Raw genomic sequence first — 24,383 nt, 5'->3', positions numbered from 1 at the left:
CACCTAGGGGCTGGTCCCTTCCCACTATTGGCCCATGTAAGCCTCCGGGGCTGGTGGCCCCACCTGGTGGACCCCCGGACCCCTCCGGTGGTCCGGTACAGTACCGGTGATGCCCGGAACAATTCCGGTGGCCAAAACCATACTTCCTATATATCAATCTTTACCTCCGGACCATTCCGGAACTCCTCGTGACGTCCGGGATCTCATCCGGGACTCCGAACAACATTCGGTAACCGCATACATACTTTCCCTATAACCCTAGCGTCATCGAACCTTAAGTGTGTAGACCCTACGGGTTCGGGAGTCATGCAGACATGGCCGAGACAACTCTCCGGTCAATAACCAACAGCGGGATCTGGATACCCATGTTGGCTCCCACAAGCTCCATGATGCTCTCATCGGATGAACCATGATGTCAAGGATTTAATCAATCCCGTATACAATTCCCTTTGTCTAGCGGTACGATACTTGCCCGAGATTCGATCGTCGGTATCCCGATACCTTGTTCAATCTCGTTACCGGCAAGTCTCTTTACTCATTCCGTAACACATCATCCCGTGATCAAATCCTTGGTCACATTGTGCACATTATGATGATGTCCTACCGAGTGGGCCCAGAGATACCTCTCCGTTTACACGGAGTGACAAATCCCAGTCTCGATTCGTGCCAACACAACAGACACTTTCGTAGATACCTGTAGTGTACCTTTATAGCCACCCAGCTACGTTGTGACGTTTGGCACACCAAATCACTCCTACGGTATCCGGGAGTTGCACAATCTCATGGTCTAAGGAAATGATACATGACATTAGAAAAGCTTTAGCATACGAACTACACGATCTTTGTGCTAGGCTTAGGATTGGGTCTTGTCCATCACATCATTCTCCTAATGATGTGATCCCGTTATCAATGACATCCAATGTCCATGGTCAGGAAACCGTAACCATCTATTGATCAACGAGCTAGTCAACTAGAGGCTTACTAGGGACATGGTGTTGTCTATGTATCCACACATGTATCTGAGTTTCCTATAAATACAATTATAGCATGGATAATAAATGATTATCATGAACAATGAAATATAATAATAATAAATAATTTATTATTTCCTCTAGGGCATATTTCCAACAGTCTCCCACTTGCACTAGAGTCAATAATCTAGTTCACATCGCCATGTGATTAACACTCACAGGTCACATCGCCATGTGACCTACATCCAAGAGTCTACTAGACTCAATGATCTAGTTCACATCACTATGTGATAATCACTCAAAGAGTTCTGGGTTTGATCATGTTATGCTTGTGAGAGAGGTTGTAGTCAACGGGTCTTGCCATATTCAGATCCCTATGTATTTCGCAAAACTTTATATCGTAGATGCTGCTACCACGTTCCACTTGGAGCTATTCCAAATTGTTGCTCCATTATACTTATCCGGTATCTCTACTCAGAGCTATCCGGATAGGTGTTAAGCTTGCATCGATGTAACTCTTTACGTCGAACTCTTTTTCACCTCCATAACCGAGAAACATTTCCTTATTCCTCTAAGGATAATTTTTGACCGCTACCCGGTGATCTACTCCTAGATCACCTTTGTACCCTCTTGCTAGACATGTGGCAAGGCACACATCAGGTGCGGTACTTCAGCATGGCATACCGTACAGAGCCTATGACAAAAGCATAGGGGACGACCTTCGTCCTTCCTCTTTCTTTTGCCGTGGTCAAGCTTTGAGTCTTACTCAACTTCACACCTTACAACTCAGGTAAGAACCCCTTCTTTGACTGGTCTATTTTGAAATCCTTCAAAAACATGTCAAGGTGTGCGTTCTTTGAAAGTATCATCAGGCGTCTTGATCTATTTCTATAGATCTTGATGCCCAATATGTAAGCAGCTTTATCCTGGTCTTCCTTTGAAAATCACTCTTCAAACAACCGTTTATGCTTTCCAGAAATTCTACATCATTTCGGATCAACAATATGTCATCCACATATACTTATCAGAAATGTTGTAGTGCTCCCACTCACTTTCTTGTAAATACAAGTTTCTAGCAAACATTGTATAAACCTAAAAGCTTTGATCACTCCATCAAAACATATATTCCGATTCCGAGATGCCTGCTCTAGTCCATAGAAGGATTGCCGGAGCTAGCATACCTTTTAGCATTCTTAGGATCGTCAAAACCTTTTATTGTATCACATACAACTTTTCTTACGAAAACTGGTAAGAAAACTTGTTTTGACATCCATCTGTAAGATTTCATAATCGAAAAATACAACTAATGCTAACATGATTCCGACGGACTTAAGCATCGCTACGGGTGAGAAATTCTCATCGTAGTCAACTCCTTGAACTTGTGAAAAGACTCTTTCCCACAAGTCGAGCTTCATAGACGGTAACATTACCACCCACGTCCATCTTCTTCTTAAAGACCCATTTATCTCAATGGCTTGCCGATCATCGGGCAAGTCCACCAAAGTCCATACTTTGTTCTGATATATGGATCCTATCTTGGATTTCATGGCTTCTAACCATTTGTCAGAATACAGGCCCACCATCGCTTCTCCATAGCTTGTAGGTTCATTGTTGTCTAACAACATGATATCTAAGACGGGATTACCATACCACTCAGGAGTAGTACATATCCTTGTCGACCTATGAGGTTCGATAGCAACTTGATCTGAAGCTTCATGATCACTATCATTAACTTCCTATTCAACAGACATAGGCTCCACAGAAAACATCTTTCTATGTTGCATCACTCTCTGGTTGAAGTAAAGGTTCGACAACCTCATCAAGTTCTATCTTCCTCCCACTCAATTCTTTCGAGAGAAACTCCTTCTCGAGAAAGGACCCATTCTTAGCGACAAACAATTTGCCCTCGGATCTGAGATGGAAGGTATACCCTACTATCACCTTTGGGTATCCTATGAAGATGTGTTTGTCCGCTTTGGGTTCGAGCTTCTCCGGCTGAAGCCTTAAGCATCGCAGCCCCAAACATTAAGAAGCGACAACTTTGGTTTCTTTCCAAACCAATGTTCATACGATGTCGTCTCAACGGACTTAGATGGTGTCCTATCTAAAGTGAATGCAGCTATCTCTAACGCATAACCTCAAAAGGAAAACGGCAGATTGGTAAGAGACATTATAGATCGCACCATATCTCATAGGGTTTGATTACGACGTCCGGACACACCATAACCCAGTGGTGTTCCAGGTGGCTTCAACTATGAAACAGTTCCACAATGTCTTAAGTGTTTGCCAAACTCATAACTCAGATATTCTCATTGATCAGATCGTAGGAATTTGATCTTCTTGTTATGATGATTCTTAACTTCACTTTGAAATCGCTTGAACTTTTCAAACGTTTCAGACTTGTGCTTCATTAAGCAAATATACCTATATCTACTCAAATCGTCAGTGAAGATGAGAAAATAGCGATATCCACCGCATGCTTCAATTCTCATTGGATCACACGTATCAGCATGTATGATTTCCAACAAGTCACTTGCCCGTTTCATTGTACCTGAAAGCGGGGTCTTGGTCATCCTGCCCATGAGGCATGGCTCGCATGTGTCAAGCGATTCAAAATCAAGTGACTCCAAACATCCATCGACATGGAGTTTCTTCATGCGTCTTACGCCAATATGGCCTAAGCGGCAGTGCCACGAGAAAGTGGTACTATCATTATTAACTCTACATCTTTTGGCGTGAACATGTGTATTACCACGACCGAGATTCAATGAACCATTCACATAGGGTGCATGACCATGAAAGGTATCATTCATGTAAATAGAATAACCATTATTCTCTAACTTAAATGAATGACCGTATTGCAATGAACATGATCTAATCATATTCATGCTCAATGTAGACACCTGATAACATTTATCTCGGTTCAATACTAATCCCGAAGGTAGATGGAGCGTGCGATGGTGATCTCATCAACTTTGGAAACACTTCCAACACACATCATCACCTCGCCCTTAGCCAGTCTCCATTTAGTCCGTAGCTTTTGCTTCAAGTCACCAATAATAGCAACTGAACCGGTATCCAATACCCAGGTGCTACCAGGAGTACTAGTGAGGTACACATCAATAACACGTATATACTTTGTTGAAGTTGCTAGCCTTCTTATCTACCATGCATTTGGGGTAATTCCGCTACCAGTGACCGTCCCCTTACAATAGAAGCACTTAGTCTCGGGTTTGGGTTCAACCTTGGGTTCCTTCATTGGAGCGGCAACTGATTTGCCATCCATGAAGTTTCCCTTCTAGCCCTTGCCCTTCTTGAAACCAGTGGTCTTGTTAAACCATCAACACTTGATGCTCCTTCTTGATTTCTACCTTTTGCGGTCTTAAGCACCGCGAACAGCTCCGGGATCAACTCCATCCCTTGCATGTCATAGTTCATCACGAAGATCTAGTAGCTTAGTGATAGTGGCTAGAGAACTCTATCAATCACCATATTATCTAGAAGTTTAACTCCCACTTGATTTAGGTGATTGTAGCACCCAGACATTCTGAGCACATGCTCACTAGCTGAGCTATTCTCCTCCATCTTGTTGGCAAAAGAACTTGTCAGATGTCTCACACCTCTCAGCACGGGCATGAGCCTGAAATCCCAATTTCAGCTCTTGGAACATCTCATATGTTCTATGGCGTTTAAAACGTCATTCGAATGCCGATTCTAAGTCATAAAGTATGGTGCACTAAACTATCAAGTAGTCATCAGGACGTGTCTATCAGGTGTTCACAACATCCACAGACGACGTTGTAGGGGTTTGCACATCGAGCGGTGCATCAAAGACGTAAGCCTTCTATGTAGCAGTGAGGACACTCCTCGGACTACGGACCCAGTCCGCATCATTGCTTACAATATCTTTCAACTTAATCTTTCTCTAGGAACGTATTGAAACAGGGAGCTACAACGTGAGCTATTTATCTACAACATATTTGCAAAGACAATTTAGACTATGTTCATGATAATTGAGTTCATCTAATGAACTCCCACTCAGATAGACATCCCTCTAGTCATCTAAGTGAAACATGATCCGAGTCAACTAGGCCGTGTCCGATCATCACGTGAGACAGACTAGTCAACATCGGTGAACATCTTCATGTTGATCGTATCTTCTATACGACTCATGCTCGACCTTTCGGTCTTCCGTGTTCCGAGGCCATGTCTGTACATGCTAGGCTCGTCAAGTCAACCTAAGTGTTTTTGCTGTGTAAATCTGGCTTGCACCTGTTGTATTCGAACGTTAGAATCTATCACACCCGATCATCACGTGGTGCTTCGAAACGACGAACCTTCGCAACGGTGCACAGTTAGGGGGAGCACTTTTCTTGAAATTTTAGTGAGGGATCATCTTATTTAAGCTACCGTCGTTCTAAGCAAATAAGATGTCAAACATGATAAACATCACATGCAATCAAATAGTGACATGATATGGCCAATATCATTTTGCTCCTTTTGATCTCCATCTTCGGGGCTCCATGATCATCGTTGTCACCGGCATGACACCATGATCTCCATCATCATGATCTCCATCATCGTGTCTTCTTGAAGTTGTCTCGTCATCTATTACTTCTACTACTATGGCTAACGCTTTAGCAATAAAGTATAGTAATTACATGATGTTTATGTTGACATGCAGGTCATAAATAAATTAAGACAACTCCTATGGCTCCTATCGGTTGTCATACTCATCGACATGCAAGTCGTGATTCCTATTACAAGAACATGATCAATCTCATACATCACATATATCATTCATCACATCCTTTCGGCCATATCACATCACGTGGCATATGCTGCAAAAACAAGTTAGACGTCATCTAATTGTTGTTGCAAGTTTTTACGTGGCTGCTATAGGTTTATAGCAAGAACGTTTCTTACCTACGCGAAAACCACAACGTGATATGCCAACTTCTATTTACCCTTCATAAGGACCCTTTTCATCGAATCCGGTCCGACTAAAGTGGGAGAGACAGACACCCGCTAGCCACCTTATGCAACTAGTGCATGTCAGTCGGTGGAACCAGTCTCACGTAAGAGTACGTGTAAGGTCGGTCCGGGCCGCTTCATCCCACGATGCCGCCGAATCAAGATAAGACTAGTAACGGCAAGCAAATTGACAATATCCACGCCCACAACTGCTTTGTGTTCTACTCGTGCATAGAAACTACGCATAGACCTAGCTCATGATGCCACTGTTGGGGAACGTAGCAGAAATTCAAAATTTTCTACGCATCACCAAGATCAATCTATGGAGTAATCTAGCAACGAGGGGAAGGAGAGTGCATCTACATACCTTTGTAGATCGCTAAGCGGAAGCGTTCAAGTGAACGGGGTTGATGGAGTCGTACTCATCGTGATCCAAATCACCGATGATCCTAATGCCGAACGGACGGCACCTCCGTGTTCAAAACACGTACAGCCCGGTGACGTCTCCTATGCCTTGATCCAGCAAGGGGAGAAGGAGAGGTTGGGGAAGACTCCATCCAGCAGCAGCACGACGGCGTGGTGGTGGTGGAGGAGCGCGGGACTCCAGGAGGGCTTCGCCAAGCACTACGAGAGACGAGGAGGAAGAGGGGTAGGGCTGCGCCAACAGGGAGATTGAATCGTGTGTTGGGCTGCCCCTTTGCTCAAGTATATATAGGGGGGAGGGGCTGCACCCCCACCTAGGTTCCCTCCCTAGGGGTGGCGGCAGCCCCCAGATCCCATCTGGGAGGCGGCCAAGGGGGAGAGAGAGGGGGGCGCACCTAGGGTGGGCCTTAGGGCCCATCTGCGCCTAGGGTTTGCCCCCTCTCCCCTTGAGGACGCCTTGGGCCTTGGTGGGAGGCGCCCCAGCCCACCTAGGGGTTGGTCCCTTCCCACTATTGGCCCATGTAAGCCTCCGGGGCTGGTGGCCCCACCTGGTGGACCCCCGGACCCCTCCGGTGGTCCCGGTACACTACCAGTGATGCCCGGAACAATTCCGGTGGCCAAAACCATACTTCCTATATATCAATCTTTACCTCCGGACCATTCCGGAACTCCTCATGACATCCGGGATCTCATCCGGGACTCCGAACAACATTCAGTAACCGCATACATACTTTCCCTATAACCCTAGCGTCATCGAACCTTAAGTGTGTAGACCCTACGGGTTCGGGAGTCATGCTGACATGGCCGAGACAACTCTCCGGTCAATAACCAACAGCGGGATCTGGATACCCATGTTGGCTCCCACATGCTCCACGATGCTCTCATCGGATGAACCACAATGTCAAGGATTTAATCAATTCTGTATAGAATTCCCTTTGTCTAGCGGTACAATACTTGCCCGAGATTCGATCGTCGGTATCCCGATACCTTGTTCAATCTCGTTGCCGGCAAGTCTCTTTACTCGTTCCGTAACACATCATCCCGTGATCAACTCCTTGGTCACATTGCGCACATTATGATGATGTCCTACCGAGTGGGCCCAGAGATACCTCTCTGTTTACACGGAGTGACAAATCCCAGTCTCGATTTGTGCCAACCCAACAGACACTTTCGGAGATACCTGTAGTGTACCTTTATAGCCACCCAGTTACGTTGTGATGTTTGGCACACCAAAGCACTCCTACAGTATCCGGGAGTTGCACAATCTCATGGTCTAAGTAAATGATACTTGACATTAGAAAAGCTTTAGCATACGAACTACACGATCTTTGTGCTAGGCTTAGGATTGGGTCTTGTCCATCACATCATTCTCCTAATGATGTGATCCTGTTATCAACGACATCCAATGTCCATGGTTAGGAAACCGTAACCATCTATTGATCAACGAGCTAGTCAACTAGAGGCTTACTAGGGACATGGTGTTGTCTATTTATCCACACATGTATCTGAGTTTCCTATCAATACAATTATAGCATGGATAATAAACAATTATCATGAACAATGAAATATAATAATAACTAATTTATTATTGCCTCTAGGGCATATTTCCAACATGTCCGTTGGGCGAGGAGAGGAGGCGGATGGAAGTGGATCGCTATCCATATCCGACGAGCCCAAGGAACCGTCCGACGAGGATACATCGATACAGGCTCAGGGCAGACTGCACGATCATATTCGATGTTAGGAGGAGCAGTGCGATAAAAGTTTTCTATGAGTTACTCTGGTATCCTAATACTTATGACTTGGCCAGGGGCTTGGCCCTGAGTAACCACTCGTCTTCGCCATCGACGGCGGTGGTGGAACAGTCCGTAAGGAGAGTCCTTCCCTTCTTGGACCCTTAGGCCTCCCCAGTTGGGGCGGCCTTCCTTTTCTTGTCTCCCCTGGCTGGAGGGGGAGAGTCTTCATCTTCCGCCTCCTCATTTTCATGGGAGGAGTGCGTCTTGGAGTTATCGGATGATGAGTCCGATACCACCTGGCGCCGGGAACTCTTTTGGGTTCCCTTGGCCTTGTTCTTGGTCTTCTCCGGCACCTCGTAAGGAGCCGTAGTCCGCATCTCCATCAGGAGAGCGTCCGCAGGGTCTTCGGGCAGAGGGGCCGGACAGTTAATCTGCCCCGATGTATCCACCCAGTCCTATCAAAGGCATGGAGCTCAGACCCCTCACATGGTTAAGCTATGGGAAATAAATACCCTACCAGATGTACAGAACTTACAGAATTCACAGGGCGCTTCGCGCTTAGCCCGTGGTCCTACCGTAAGAGAAGGAGGGACCTCGGCGCCCTTGAACAGCACCTTCCAGACGTCCTTATGCGTCGTGTCGAAGAGCTCGCGTAGAGTCTGGTGCTGGGCCGGGTCGAACTCCCATAAGTTGAAAGCCCGTTGTTGACACAGGAGGATCCGGTGGAAGAGCATGACCTGGACTATGTTGACAAGCTTAAGTTTCTTTCTTATCATGTTCCGGATACACTTCTGGAGTTCGTCCAGCTCCACCGATGAACCCCAGGACAGGCCCTTCTCCTTCCAGGAAGTGAGCCGCATGGGGATTCCAGATCAAAACTCGGGGGCCGCCACCCAGTTGGTGTCGCGTGGCTCGGTGATGTAGAACCACCCCGATTGCCACCCCTTTATGGTCTCCATGAAGGAGCCCTCGAGCCATGTAACGTTGGGCATTTTTCCCACCATGGCTCCGCCGCATTCTGCTTGTTGGCCGCCTACTACCTTCGGCTTGATATTGAAGGTCTTTAGCCACAGGCCGAAGTGGGGCTGGATGCGGAGGAAAGCCTCGCACACAATGATAAACGCCGAGATGTTGAGAATGAAATTCGGTGCCAGATCATGAAAGTCCAGCCCATAATAGAACATAAGGCCGCGGACGAATGGATGGAGGGGAAACCCCAGTCCGCGGATGAAGTGGGGGAGGAAAACCACCCTTTCGTGAGGTTCCGGGGTAGGGACGATCTGCCCCGCGGCTGGCAGCCGGTGCGCGATATCCGCGGCTAAGTATCCGTCCCCGCGCAGCTTTTTGATGTCTCTCTCTGTGACGGAGGAGACCATCCACTTGCCTCCCGCTCCGGACATGTTGGAGAGGATTGAGGAGAAGGATGTGGACTTGGGCGCTGGAGCTCGAGTGCGCAAGAATGGATGAGCAAGGAGGAAGAAGGCGTGGGCAGAAGAAGGTGAAACCTTATCCCTTTATAAGGGCGGACGAAAATATGCACCCCCACCAGCCTGGTAAAACTCGCTTATCCCCCAAGCACCGTAATTGATGGCGTGGTTCGGTTACCCACATCCGTTTTGATGGGAATCCCGTAATAAGGGGACACGATCTCTGCTTCGACAAGACGTGCCAAGGAAACCGCCTCGCGAAACACGCTGAGATAGGTTATGAAAAACGATTCAAATAAAGACCTGGCTGTGGTGTGATGCCATGCTACGGGGTACGTCAGTAGATCAGATTTGTGGAAATATTATTCTCTCTATGGTGGTATGTGGAACTTGTTTTGTAGAGTCGGACACGATCCTCGTGTTCAAAATATTCTATGAAGTATTCGGACGAGGAACCCGCCTTGTAATGCCGAAGACAATCTGCGCGCCGGACTCATCGTCATTGAAGCCTGGTTCAGGGGCTACTGAGGGAGTCCTGGATTAGGGGGTATCCGGACAGCCGGACTATATCCTTTGGCCGGACTGTTGGACTATGAAGATACAAGATTGAAGACTTCGTCCCATGTCCGGATGGGACTCTACTTGGCTTGGAAGGCAAGCTAGGCAATACAGATATGCATATCTCCTCCTTTGTAACCGACCTTGTGTAACCCTAGCCTCCTCCGGTGTCTATATAAACCGGAGGGTTTTAGTCTGTAGGACAACATACAATCATACCATAGGCTAGCTTCTAGGGTTTAGCCTCTCTGATCTTGTGGTAGATCAACTCTTGTACTACTCATATTATCAAGAATAATCAAGCAGGACGTAGGGTTTTACCTCCATCAAGAGGGCCCGAACCTAGGTAAAACATCGTGTCCCCTGCCTCTTGTTACCATCCGCCTAGGCGCACAGTTCGGGACCCCTACCCGAGATCCGCCGGTTTTGACACCGACAGGTACCGAGACGTAGGGTTGTTACTTCCTCCGCGAAGGGCCTGAACTCATAAAACTCGTGTGTACAACTTCACCATAGCTAGGATCTTGCCTCCTCATACCTACCCCTATTCTACTGTCAGTCTTAGATCCACGATAGGTACAATTACCTCATCAAGTTCTACTTTCCTCCCACTCACTTCTTTTGAGAGAAACTCTTTTTCTAGAAAGTATCCATTCTTAGCAACGAATATCTTGCCTTCGGAACTATGATAGAAGGTGTACCCAATAGTCTCCTTTGGGTATCCTGTGAAGACACATTTCTCTGATTTGGATTCAAGCTTATCAGGTTGAAGTGTTTTTACATAAGCATCGCAGCCCCAAACTTTAAGAAACGACAACTTGGGTTTCGTGCCAAACCACAATTCATATGGTGTCGTCTCAACGGATTTAGATGTTGCCCTATTTAACGTGAATGCAGCCGTCTCTAAAGCATAACCCCAAAATGATAGTGGTAAATCAGTAGGAGACATCATAGATCGCACCATATCTAATAAAGTGTGGTTACGACATTCAGACACACCATTATGTTGTGGTGTTCTAGGTGGCGTGAGTTGCGAAACCATTCCACATTGTTTCAAATGAAGACCAAACTCATAACTCAAATATGCACCTCCACGATCAGATTGTAGAACTTAATTTTCTTGTTACGAAGATTTTCCACTTCACTCTGAAATTCTTTGGACTTTTCGAATATTTCAGACTTATGTTTCATCAAGTAGATATACCCATATCTGCTCAAATCATCTGTGAAGGTCGGAAAATAATGATACCCGCCACAAGCATCAACACTCATCGGACCGCATACATCAGTATGTATTATTTCCAATAAGTCTGTTGCTCGTTCCATTGTTCTGGAGAACGGAGTTTTAGTCATCTTGCCCATGAGCCATGGTTCACAAGCATCAAGTGATTCCAAAAGCCCATCAGCATGGAGTTTCTTCATGCGCGTTACACCAATATGACCTAAACGGCAGTGCCACAAATAAGTTGCACTACCATTATTAAACTTATATCTTTTGGCTTCAATACTATGAATATGTGTATCACTACTATCGAGATTCGACAAAAATAGACCACTCATGAAGGGTGCATGACCATAAAAGATATTACTCATATAAATAGAACAACCATTATTCTCTGATTTAAATGAATAACCGTCTCGCATCAAACAAGATCCAGATATAATGTTCATGCTTAACGCTAGCACCAAATAACAATTATTCAGGTCTAAAACTAATCCCGAAGCTAGATGCAGAGGTAGCGTGCCGACTGCGATCACATCAACTTTTGAACCATTTCCCACGCGCATCGTCACCTCGTCCTTAACCAATCTTCGCTTAATACGTAGCCCCTATTTCAAGTTGCAAATATGAGCAACAGAACCAGTATCAAATACTCAGGCGCTACTGCGAGCATTACTAAGGTACACATCAATAACATGTATATCAAATATACCTTTCACTTTGCCATCCTTCTTATCCGCCAAATACTTGGGGCAGATCTGCTTCTAGTGACCAGTTCCTTTGCAGTAGAAACACTCAGTCTCAGGCTTAGATCCAGACTTGGGCTTCTTCACTTGAGCAGCAACTTGTTTGCCATTCTTCTTAAAGTTCTCCTTCTTCCCTTTGCCCTTCTTCTTGAAACTAGTGGTCTTGTTGACCATCAACACTTGATGCTCCTTCTTGATTTCTACCTCCACAGATTTTAGCATTGCAAAGAGCTCGAGAATTGTCTTATCCATCCCTTGCATATTGTAGTTCATCACGAAGCTTTTGTAGCTTGGTGGCAGTGATTGAAGAACTCTGCCAATGACACTATCATCAGGAAGATTAACTCCCAGTTGAGTCAAGTGGTTGTGGTACCCAGACATTCTGAGTATATGTTCACTGACAGAACTATTGTCCTCCATCTTGGAGCTATAGAACTTATTGGAGACTTCATATCTCTCAATTCAGGCATTTTCTTGAAATATTAACTTCAACTCCTGGAACATCTCATATGCTCCATGACATTCAAAATGTCATTGAAGTCCCGATTCTAAGCCATAAAGCATGGCACACTGAACTATCGAGTAGTCATCAGCTTTGCTCTGCCAGACTTTCATAACATCTGGTGTTGCTCCTGCAGTGGGCTTTGCACCTAGCGGTGCTTCCAGGACGTAATTCTTCTATGCAGCAATGAGGATAATCCTTAAGTTATGGACCCAGTCCGTGTAGTTGCTACCATCATCTTTCAACATAGCTTTCTCTAGGAACACATTAAAATTCAAAGGAACAGTAGCATGGGCCATTAATCTACAACAACATAGACATGCAAAATACTATCAGGTACTAAGTTCATGATAAATTAAAGTTCAATTAATCATATTACTTAAGAACTCCCACTTAGATAGACATCCCTCTAGTCATCTAAATGATCACGTGATCCATATCAACTAAACCATGTCCTATCATCACGTGAGATGGAGAAGTTTTCAATGGTGAACATCACTATGTTGATCATATCTACTATATGATTCACGCTCGACCTTTCAGTCTTAGTGTTCCGAGGCCATATCTGCATATGCTAGGATCGTCAAGTTTAACCTGAGTATTCTGCTTGTGCAAAACTGGCTTGCACCCGTTGTATGTGAACGTAGAGCTTATCACACCCGATCATCACTTGGTGTCTCGGCACGACGAACTGTAGCAACGGTGCATACTCAGGGAGAACACTTATACCTTGAAATTTAGTGAGAGATCATCTTATAATGCTACCGCCGTAGTAAGAAAAATAAGATGCATAAAATATAAATATCACATGCAATCAATATAAGTGATATGATATGGCCATCATCATCTTGTGCCTTTGATCTCCATCTCCAAAGCACCGTCATGATCACCATTGTTGCTGATAACTTTGTTACATATTTTATGCATCTCCAAAGCACCGTCATAAACATCACATGCAATCAATATAACTTTGTTACATATATTGATTGCATGTGATGTTTATCCTTTATGCATCTTATTCTGCTTAGTACAGAGGTAGCATTATAAGATGATCCCTCACTAAATTTCAAGGTACAAGTGTTCTCCCTGAGTATGCATCGTTGCTACAGTTCGTCGTGCCGAGACACCATGTTATGATCGGTTGTGATAAGCTCTACATTCACATACAACGGGTGCAATGCCAGTTTTGCATGTGCAGAATACTCGGGTTAAACTTGACGAGCCTAGCATATTAAGATATGGCCTCGGAACACTGAGATCGAAAGGTCGGACGTGAATCATATAGTAGATATGATCAACATAGTGATGTTCACCATTGAAAACTACTCCATCTCACGTGATGATCGGACATGGTTTAGTTGATATGGAACACGTGATCATTTAGATGACTAGAGGGATGTCTATCTAAGTGGGAGTTCTTAAGTAATATGATTAATTGAACTTTAATTTATCATGAACTTAGTACCAGATAGTGTTCTCATGTCTAGGTTATTGTAGATCAATGGCACGTGCTACCGTTCCCTTAAATTTTAATGCGTTCCTAGAGAAAGCTAAGTTGAAAGATGATGGTAGCAATTACACGGACTGGGTCCGTAACTAGAGGATTATCCTCATTGCTGCACAGAAGAATTACGTCCTGAAAGCACCACTAGATGCAAGACCCGCTGTAGGAGCAACTCCAGATGTTATTAACATCTGGCAGAGCAAAGCTGATGACTACTTGATAGTTAAGTGTGCCATGCTTTACGGCTTAGAATCGGGACTTCAAAGACGTTTTGAACGTCATGGAGCATATGAGATGTTCCAGGAGTTGAAGTTAATATTTCAAGCAAATGCTCGACTTGAGAAATATGAAGTCTCCAATAAGTTCTATAGCTGCAAAATGGAGGAGAATAGTTCTGTCAGTGAACATATACTCAGAATGTCTGGGTACCACAACCACTTGACTCAACTAGGAGTTAATCTTCCTGATGATAGTGTCATTGACAGAGGTTTTCAATCACTGCCACCAAGCTACAAAAGCTTTGTGATGAACTATAATATGCAAGGGATAGATAAGACAATTCCCGAGCTCTTTGCAATGCTAAAGGTTGCGAAGGTAGAAATCAGGAAGGAGCATCAGGTGTTGATGGTTAACAAGACCACTAGTTTCAAGAAAAAGGGCAAAGGGAAGAAGGGGAACTTCAAGAATAACGGCAAGCAAGTTGCTTCTAAAGTGAAGAAGCCCAAGTCTGTACCTAAGCCTGAGACTGAGTGCTTCTACTGCAAAGGGACTGGTCACTAGAAGCGCAGCTGCCCCAAGTATTTGGCGGATAAGAAGGATGGCAAAGTGAAAGGTATATTTGATATACATGTTATTGATGTGTACCTTACTAATGCTCGTAGTAGCACCTGGGTATTTGATACTGACTCTGTTGCTCATATTTTCAACTCGAAACATGGGCTACGGATTAAACAAAGATTGGCTAAGGACGAGGTGACGATGCGCATGGGAAATGGTTCCAAAGTCGATGTGATCACCGTTGGCACACTACCTCTACATCTACCGTCGGGATTAGTTTTAGACCTAAATAATTGTTATTTGGCGCCGGCATTGAGCATGAACATTATATATAGATCTTGTTTGATGCGATGGTTATTCATTTAAATCAGAGAATAGTGGTTGTACTATTTATATGAGTAATATCTTTTATGGTCATGCACCCTTGATGAGTGGTCTATTTTCGTTGAATCTCGATTGTAGTGATACACATATTCATAATATTGAAGCCAAAAGATGCAAGGTTAATAATGATAGTGCAACTTATTTGTGGCACTTCCGTTTAGGTCATATTGGTGTAAAGCGCATGAAGAAACTCCATGCTGATGGGCTTTTGGAATCACTTGATTATGAATCACTTGATGCTTGCAAACCATGCATCATGGGAAAGATGACTAAGACTCCATTCTCCGGAACAATGGAGCGAGCAGCTGACTTATTGGAAATAATACATTCGGATGTATGCGGTCCAATGAGTGTTGAGGCTCGCGGCGGGTATCGTTATTTTCTGACCTTCACAGATGATTTGAGCAGATATGGGTATATCTACTTGTTGAAACATAAGTCTGAAACATTTGAAAAGTTCAAAGAATTTCAGAGTGAAGTGGAAAATCATCATAACAAAAAAATAAAGTTTCTATGATCTGATCGTGGAGGTGAATATTTGAGTTATGAGTTTGGTCTTCATTTGAAACAATGTGGAATAGTTTCGCAACTCACGCCACCTGGAACACCACAGCGTAATGGTGTGTCCGAATGCCGTAACCGTAATTTATTAGATATGGTGCGATCTATGATGTCTCTTACTGATTTATCACTATCGTTTTGGGGTTATGCTTTAGAGACGGCTGCATTCACATTAAATAGGGCACCATCTAAATCCATTGAGACGACACCATATGAACTATGGTTTGGCAAGAAACCTAAGCTGTCGTTTCTTAAAGTTTGGGGCTTTGATGCTTATGTGAAAAAGCTTCAACCTGATAAGCTCGAACCCAAATCGAAGAAATGTGTCTTCATAGGATACCCAAAGGAGACTGTTGGGTACACCTTCTATCACAGATCCAAAGGCAAGATATTCGTTGCTAAGAATGGATCCTTTCTAGAGAAGGAGTTTCTCTCGAAAGAAGTGAGTGGGAGGAAAGTAGAACTTTATGAGGTAATTGTACGTTCTCCCGAATTGGATTCATCACAGAAATTAGTTCCAGTGATTCCTACACCAACTAGTGGGGAAGCTAATGATGATGATCATGAAACTTCAGATCAAGTTACTACCGAACCTCATAGGTCAACCAGAGTATGATCCGCACCAGAGTGGTACGGTAATCTTTTTCTGGAGGTCATGTTACTTGACCATGACGAACCTATGAACTATGAGGAAGCGATGATGAGCCTAGATTCCGCGAAATGGCTTGAGGCCATGAAATCTGAGATGGGATCCATGTATGAGAACAAAGTGTGGACTTTGGTTGACTTGCTCAATGATCGACAATCCATAGAGAATAAATGGATCTTCAAGAAGAAGACTGACGCTGACGGTAATATTACTGTCTACAAAGCTCGACTTGATGCGAAAGGTTTTCGACAAGTTCAAGGAGTTGACTACGATAAGACCTTCTCACCCGTAGCGATGCTTAATTTTGTCTGAATCATGTTAGCAATTGTTGCATTTTATGATTATGAAATTTGGCAAATTGATGTCAAAATTGTATTCCTTAATGGATATCTTAAAGAAGAGTTGTATATGATGCAACCAGAAGGTTTTGTCGATCCAAAAGGTGCTAACAAAGTGTGCAAGCTCCAGCTATCCATTTATGGACTGGTGCAAGCCTCTCGGAGTTGGAATATACACTTTGATAGTGTGATCAAAGCATATGGTTTTATACAGACTTTTGGAGAAGGCTGTATTTACAAGAAAGTGAGTGGGAGCTCTATAGCATTTCTAATATTATATGTGGATGACATATTGTTGATTGGAAATAATATAGAATTTTTGGATAGCATAAAAGGATACTTGAATAAGAATTTTTCAATGAAAGACCTCGGTGAAGCTGCTTATATATTGGGCATCAAGATCTATAGAGATAGATCAAGATGCTTAATTGGACTTTCACAAAGCACATACCTTGATAAAGTTTTGAAGAAGTTCAAAATGGATCAGTCAAAGAAAGGGTTCTTACCTATGTTACAAGGTGTGAAGTTGAGTCAGACTCAATGCCCGACCACTTCAGAAGATAGAGAGAAAATGAAAGTCATTCCCTATGCCTCAGCCATAGGTTCTATCATGTATGCAATGTTGTGTACCAGACCTGATGTGTGCCTTGCTATAAGTTTAGCAGGGAGGTACCAAAGTAATCCAGGAGTGGATCACTGGACGGCGGTCAAGAACATCCTGAAATACCTGAAAAGGACTAAGGATAAGTTTCTCATTTATGGAGGTGACAAAGAGCTCGTTGTAAATGGTTATGTCGATGCAAGCTTTGACACTGATCGGATGACTCTAAGTCACAAACCGGATACGTATTTATATTGAATGGTGGAGCTGTCAGTTGGTGCAGTTCCAAGCAGAGCGTCGTGGCGGGATCTACATGTGAAGCGGAGTACATAGCTGCTTCGGAAGAAGCAAATGAAGGAGTCTGGATGAAGGAGTTCATATCCGATCTAGGTGTAATACCTAGTGCATCGGGTCCAATGAAAATCTTTTGTAACAATACTGGAGCAATTGCCTTGGCGAAGGAATCCAGATTTAACAAGAGAACCAAACACATCAAGAGACGCTTCAATTCAATCCGCGATCAAGTCAAGGAGGGAGAAATAGAGATTTGCAAGATACATACGGATCTGAATGTTGCAGACCCATTGACTAAGCCTCTCTCACGAGCAAAACATGATCAGCACCAAGACTCCATGTGTGTTAGAATCATTACTATCTAATCTAGATTGTTGACTCTAGTGCAAGTGGGAGACTGAAGGAAATATGCCCTAGAGGCAATAATAAAGTTGTTATCTATATTTCCTTATATCATGATAAATGTTTATTATTCATGCTAGAATTGTATTAACCGGAAACTTGGTACATGTGTGAATACATAGACAAACAGAGTGTCCCTAGTATGCCCCTACTTGACTAGCTCGTTAATCAAAGATGGTTAAGTTTCCTGACCATAGACATGTGTTGTCATTTGATGAACGGGATCACTTCATTAGAGAATGATGTGATGGACAAGACCCATCCGTTAGCTTAGCATAATGATCGTTTAGTTTTATTGCTATTGCTTTCTTCATGACTTATACATGTTCCTCTGACTATAAGATTATGCAACTCCCGAATACTAGAGGAACACATTGTGTGCTATCAAACGTCACAACATAACTGGGTGATTATAAAGATGCTCTACAGGTGTCTCTGATGGTGTTTGTTGAGTTGGCATAGATCGAGATTAGGATTTGTCACTCCGTGTATCGAAGAGGTATCTCTGGGCCCACTCGGCAATGCATATCACTATGAGCCTTGCAAGCAATGTGACTAATGAGTTAGTTATGGGATGATGCATTACGGAACGAGTAAATAGACTTGCCAGTAACGAGATTGAACTAGGTATGATGATACCACGATCGAATTTCGGGCAAGTAACATACCGATGACAAAGGGAATAACGTATGTTGTTATGCGGTTTAACCGATAAAGATCTTCGTAGAATATGTAGGAGCCAATATGAGCATCCAGGTTCCACTATTGGTTATTGACCAGAGATGTGTCTCGGTCATGTCTACATAGTTCTCAAACCCATGGGGTCCACACGCTTAACGTTCGATGACGATTTGTATTATGAGTTATGTGATTTGATGACCGAAGTTTGTTCGGAGTCCCGGATGAAATCACGGACATGACGAGGAGTCTTGAAATGGTCGAGAGGTAAAGATTCATATATTGAAAGGTTGCATTTGAACATCGAAATGGTTCCGAGTGGTTCGGGCATTTTTTCAGAGTACCGAGAGGTTACTGAAACCCCCCGAGAGAAGTATTGGGCCTTATTGGAGGAGAGGAGAAAGGCCACGTGAGAGGGGCGCCCCCCCCCCCCCCTTGCCCAAACCGAATTGGACTAGGGTAGGGGGCCGGGCCCCCTCTTTCCTTCTTCCTCTCTCTCCCTTCCCCTTTTCCCTCTCCGATGGAAGGAAGGAGGGGGGGACTAGGAGTCCAAGTAGGACTTAGTCATGGGTAGGGCATGGACATAGTTCTGTACCCATGGCCATGCCCGAACCCGACCCGATATTGTGACATCTGGAGCAGTATCGTCTGATGCTCTCCCACACCACACTATCATGCCTTACCCCCATTGTAATTTCCTTTAATCTAAACAAGAAAAGCAAAGCAAATTTCCATCCGTACATAATTTACTCAGCCCCATCCCATTCTCCTCGTTAAACGATCCATCGAATCATCTCCCCTTCCCATTTCTCATTAAATATTCACCCTTTCATCTCCTTGAGTTTACTCCTAATGCAGAAGTGCAGAACACAATGCGGCGGCGCGACAGTACAAGCTACGACCTACACCCTTCTTTTTGGTTTATAGAGCTCAAATCTAAAATTTCATCAAGCAAGGCATTTTGTGAGTGGAGGAATGTATCTCGTACTTTAAAAAACTATTCAAATTAAACTTATGCATTAATTTGGATTAATTGCAGTGCATGCGTGCTTGACCATTGGATGAGTAGGAACATTACATGCATTGGTGTGTTTCTTTTTAATTCTTGCATGTAAAGATTTAATGCGCCTCGGAAACTTAAAATGAGATGAAGATGAGCCCTTTAAATTAGAAAAACAAAAAAATTGAGATAAGCCCTATAAACCAAAAAAGAGGGAATAGGAAGCACAGCACGGCGATGCAGCATGCCGGACCAGAAGAAAGGCCTCATGAGTAGACGATACGGGGAGGCCAGCAGTCAGGATGGCAATTTTATCCATTGACATGAATACCTGTAGATATCCTATCCGAATGGACAGAGTTTGGATGCGTTTTTGTGTTCATGGACAGTGTCCAAACCCGACCCGAGCCGGCAGAGACCAGGGCGAGGAGCAGGACCACGCGGAGTAGTCTACGGCTGCGCCAACATCCTGCGTTGGGGTAATCTTCTTCTTCCTGTTACTAATGTTCATCTATTTTTTGTACATGGAGATGCTTGTTCGTCCAAAGAATTCATGGAATTTGTTAGCTGCTGATCCTCTATCTCTCGTTAGCTTCTTCTCCTCTATATCCGAGCACATGCTTGGAGCAGCAATTCAGCGATGCATCTCTCTCTCTCTCTCTCTCTCTCTCTCTCTCTGGTTTTCACTAGTGTAGGAGCCCATGCATTATACGTACACGTTTGACCATAAGAATTCCAAACATATGCTCTTTTGTGGCTTTATGCAAAGTATCTCCTGGAATTTATTATTGGCATATCGACATGTTTCATTACTTAGTTCCATGTTTGGTCAAACTATGGTTAATTAGTTACTAGTTATCTATAGCTATAAGACTGCAATTTAGGGACCAAAGCTCTTTGAAGTTTGTATATACTAGATGACCAGTTGCGCCAAATGGCGCAAAGACCCGTTAAAACCATGTTCGTGTTGAAAACATTTGCATTTTTTTCAATAACTGTATATTTGAGTACATTTGGTAAGAACTTATACCCCTATATATAAAGTTAATTAAATGCAAATACGTTCTTAAGGTAATAATGCCACAAATTAGATCATCGGTAGGTCAACATAGTTGAGTGCGATTAGGAACTCCGAGTAGCAGTAAACTTGCATTAAAAAAGGAGTAAACACAAGTGACACAATAAAATGTACTTAATACATGAACTTGTAGAGAGTAGCAGTAAACTTGCATTAAAAAAGGAGTAAACACAAGTGACATAATAAAATGTACTTAATACATGAACTTGTAGAGAGTAGCAGTAAACTTGCATTAAAAAAGGAGTAAACACAAGTGACACAATAAGATGTACTTAATACATGAACTTGTGAACATTGGCTACAGGAGAAGTTAATAGAAATAGTGGTCAATTACATCATGTAATTTGGTTCTATACTCTTTGATGTATATGTCCTGAATGCTACCCCTTTGTGATCAACTCTTTGTCCTCCGAATCGAATGGCACAGCTACTACCCCTTGTGGAAAAAGAAAGGGTTCTGTAATACCCATAAATGTAAAAGGAAAACATCATGTGATGCATCTCAACCTGCGCAAAACAATGTAAAAACCATACATGTTATCTACATACCCTCATTGTCTAGCGTACAAAAGAATTGACAATTAGCAAGAAAGAAGCATGCCACTTTACATGGAACAAAAAAAATGATTATTATGGTGAGCGCAGAATAACATGAAGTTGTCATGTGCAGCCAACAACTGCAGCTATCTGTATAAGCTACTGCTACTTTACAATCTATATTGACAGGAATATTTGTGAAGTCATACAAATCTATCTTAAGTGAAAACATGCTTATAAGGCATCCTTAATTCTCTCTGTTGTTCAGTGCCCTTTTGATGTCACTTTATTCATATGGCAAGTATGGGTTTAATCATCAGTAGACGGAAACTTTGTGTGAATCAAAATACCAAGTTTAGTATGGAAACTATAGTTTCTCCATGTCATTATTTCAAGACAAAGCACGTTATTCACACCCACTTAGAATCATAATTTCCAGTAAACTTTCCATACAGCAATATCAATAAAAAGGCTTCTGTTCTTTACCTTTGATAGAAGAGGCAACTGGCTGAGGCTGCCCTAGCATGAGGTCAAACTGTCGATTGCAGAGCAATAAATAAAAATATCACAACTAACGTGGAAATACGTAGAGAGACAACCCGAGAAATTTTTTCAGGTGCAGCACACACTCCTGAAACCAGACGGAACATGCCGTGCAACCCCCGCCAACACCTTCAGAAAATCCATAATAATCCTAATGTATGACCAAAAAGAGAACAAAAATTGGGAAGGTTAACTAAGGTACTGTATTGATGATTGCATTAGAAAAAATAAGAAAAAGATGTACTTCTATGTGGCACAATAAATGGTGCCGAGCAAATAAACTGTACATTTAGCTTTCCTGTTCGACCACACAGAAAATAGGACAGCCCAAAACCAAAGTACTAAATTAGTCTCTATGTGTGAAGGCTGGAAGCTATATTCTGTTTAGTGATAGATTACCCATCAAAGCAAAAGTAATTCAAGATTTTCAATGGTATTCCATAAATGCAGATGAATAAGACTCGATATTAAGTATACGACTTTGTCCTTTCTGTACATACCAATAAGAAAAGCTAGAGAAATTAAAAAAAATCATCTCATACTACATTTCCTGCCGGTGAGCTTGTCAATCAAGCTGCCGGTGAGCTTGTCAATCAAGCTGAGGTGAAAAAATATTCAGAGGTCCACCAGGCAGTAACCCATAATGCTTTTTTTATAGCTAGCAAAGTGAACCATATAGTAGATGGGAAACAATATAATAAAGGCCAAATAAAGCAATAATCCATTCATTATGTCGTAGCCAAAAAGAATAAATAAAATAGGATGTAAAAAACCAAATTAAAAACAGAGAAAAGAACAACAAATAGAAAATGGGAGGAGATAGAACAAGCAAATCTAAATCTAAGAAAATGAGAGCATACCAGGCAAAATGACAGTAGAGCAAATGTGCGCAGAAAAAAAAACAAAAGGGGAGTTGAAATACCCACGGATGGGTTGGAGACGGCAAGGTCATCGAGAAGTACGCCTAGCTCTCGCGAAATGTGAAAAATTTGGAAGCATGAGCATCAAATCAGGTATTTCTACTTGCTCCCAAGCTGAACACCAGAACATCCAGAAAACTATAAATTAATTGAGCAGGACAACTTCATCTCAAATTAGATGTTAGACATATATCCTGTTTTTGACATGGCTAACTGCTAAAAGATCCACATGTTCGCGTAGTACAAATTCAGTTTATGGCAATATAACAGATCAAGTGCCTAAAATAATTAGCTTGGATCATCTTCGGCAATATTCTAACAAATAAGGTTATGACCATTCCTTATCACCCATAGCACAAACCCTCTGACTTTCAACTCAGCTACAAGATCACCCCATGAACCTTCTGATCTCTTGGGAACATCATATTTAAAGAGAGTTTATTAATTAACTACATAAAGCATAGGTATGGATAGTACTTAGAAGCTCTCTTGCTCCTATTAAGAACTTAAAAGGTCCGTTCTTTTCTTTTCTCGACAATACGTGTTGGGAGACCAGCTCATGAACAGAAAGCATTCCAGCGAGGATGCACATACTTAATATGGTTTGGCTCATAACATAGTTGAAATTCGTTGTCTCAATAGTGCTTCACATTAATTTTGGTAGAAACATATTTCACATTAATTTTAATTAAGAGGAGCAGGGGCATTTCCTCAATGAGATGGCAGATGCAAGCAATTGTGATCAGCAGAAAAGGCTAAATCGTCAGGGTGCCGACGACATAGATCAATGGAATAAATGCTCACAAATGAAATGACAGTGAAGGGGATATGAATCTTGACTCTGGGTTGAACAAAGTAAATGGGATAAGCTTACCTTGCCGCAGAGACGACCGACGCCCAACTTCAAGAAAAAAGGCGAGTACGCCAAGCAAAATCTGCAAGGGAAATCTTAATTCAGACATGGTACCACCTGGACATAGCAAGACATCATCCGGATGTCTAAAATGCACCTCACCTGCTGGAATCACCCTCGCCTCAATGAAAGAAATATAGCCCAGTTTGACCCTGAATATGAAGCAAAAAGACATAATGAGGCATGCCGAACCTGCAATGAATGAATGAATTGTCTGAACCTACACTGGATAGCTCATGTCTTGACTGTCGCTCACGCTCTTGTCCAGCTTGCTACACCGTGCATAGTGCTCACTGGCGCTCGCCATCTCCCAGCCGGCGAGCCTTCTTGCTAAGGCATCAATAACATGTATGCATTTTTCTCCAATTCCACAGATACGAAGAAGGCATTGCAGTGATACAATTTTCCAAACATTCGAGACAATATAGAAATGGGGGAAAAACTTCTATCATTACATTCAGGAATAATTTCAGCAGAGAAATGTCAATTTGGCAAAAACTCTGTTAAATTCTTGTTTTCCACTACAGCTAAAAGTACTCATATTTGCTTAATATGGTATAGACAGACCAAAACATCCACAAAAACTGTACAAAGAAGAAATGCATCAACCACTTGGCTTGCACAACCTAGAGAAGAACACACACA

At 42.9% G+C, this 24,383-nt stretch overlaps 1 protein-coding gene across 3 annotated transcripts; it reads right to left on the bottom strand.

The window, feature by feature from the left end:
* Positions 1-21,198: 21,198 nt before the first annotated feature.
* On the bottom strand, positions 21,199-24,174 carry LOC119284478. Of its 3 annotated transcripts, none has more exons than XR_005139092.1 (5): positions 23,963-24,174; positions 23,841-23,890; positions 23,700-23,760; positions 21,849-22,056; positions 21,199-21,332 (listed from the first exon to the last, which is right to left on the bottom strand). XR_005139092.1 is itself a non-coding variant. In XM_037563583.1 (3 exons), exons 1-3 carry the CDS (start codon positions 24,043-24,045, stop codon positions 21,934-21,936), a joined length of 375 nt encoding a protein of 124 aa, XP_037419480.1. In that variant the 5' UTR covers positions 24,046-24,174; the 3' UTR covers positions 21,759-21,933. The 3 variants fall into 3 exon arrangements, 1 of the variants encoding a protein (XP_037419480.1); XR_005139093.1 differs by having other exon boundaries at positions 21,849-22,034; XM_037563583.1 differs by lacking the exon at positions 21,199-21,332 and having other exon boundaries at positions 21,759-22,034; positions 23,700-23,890.
* Positions 24,175-24,383: the final 209 nt, after the last annotated feature.

Source organism: Triticum dicoccoides, chromosome 4A (genome assembly GCF_002162155.2).
Source record: "Triticum dicoccoides isolate Atlit2015 ecotype Zavitan chromosome 4A, WEW_v2.0, whole genome shotgun sequence".
Lineage (NCBI taxonomy): Eukaryota > Viridiplantae > Streptophyta > Magnoliopsida > Poales > Poaceae > Triticum > Triticum dicoccoides.
The sequence above is the reverse complement of the archived record's forward strand: the minus strand, read 5'-3'. Positions and strand labels throughout refer to the sequence as shown.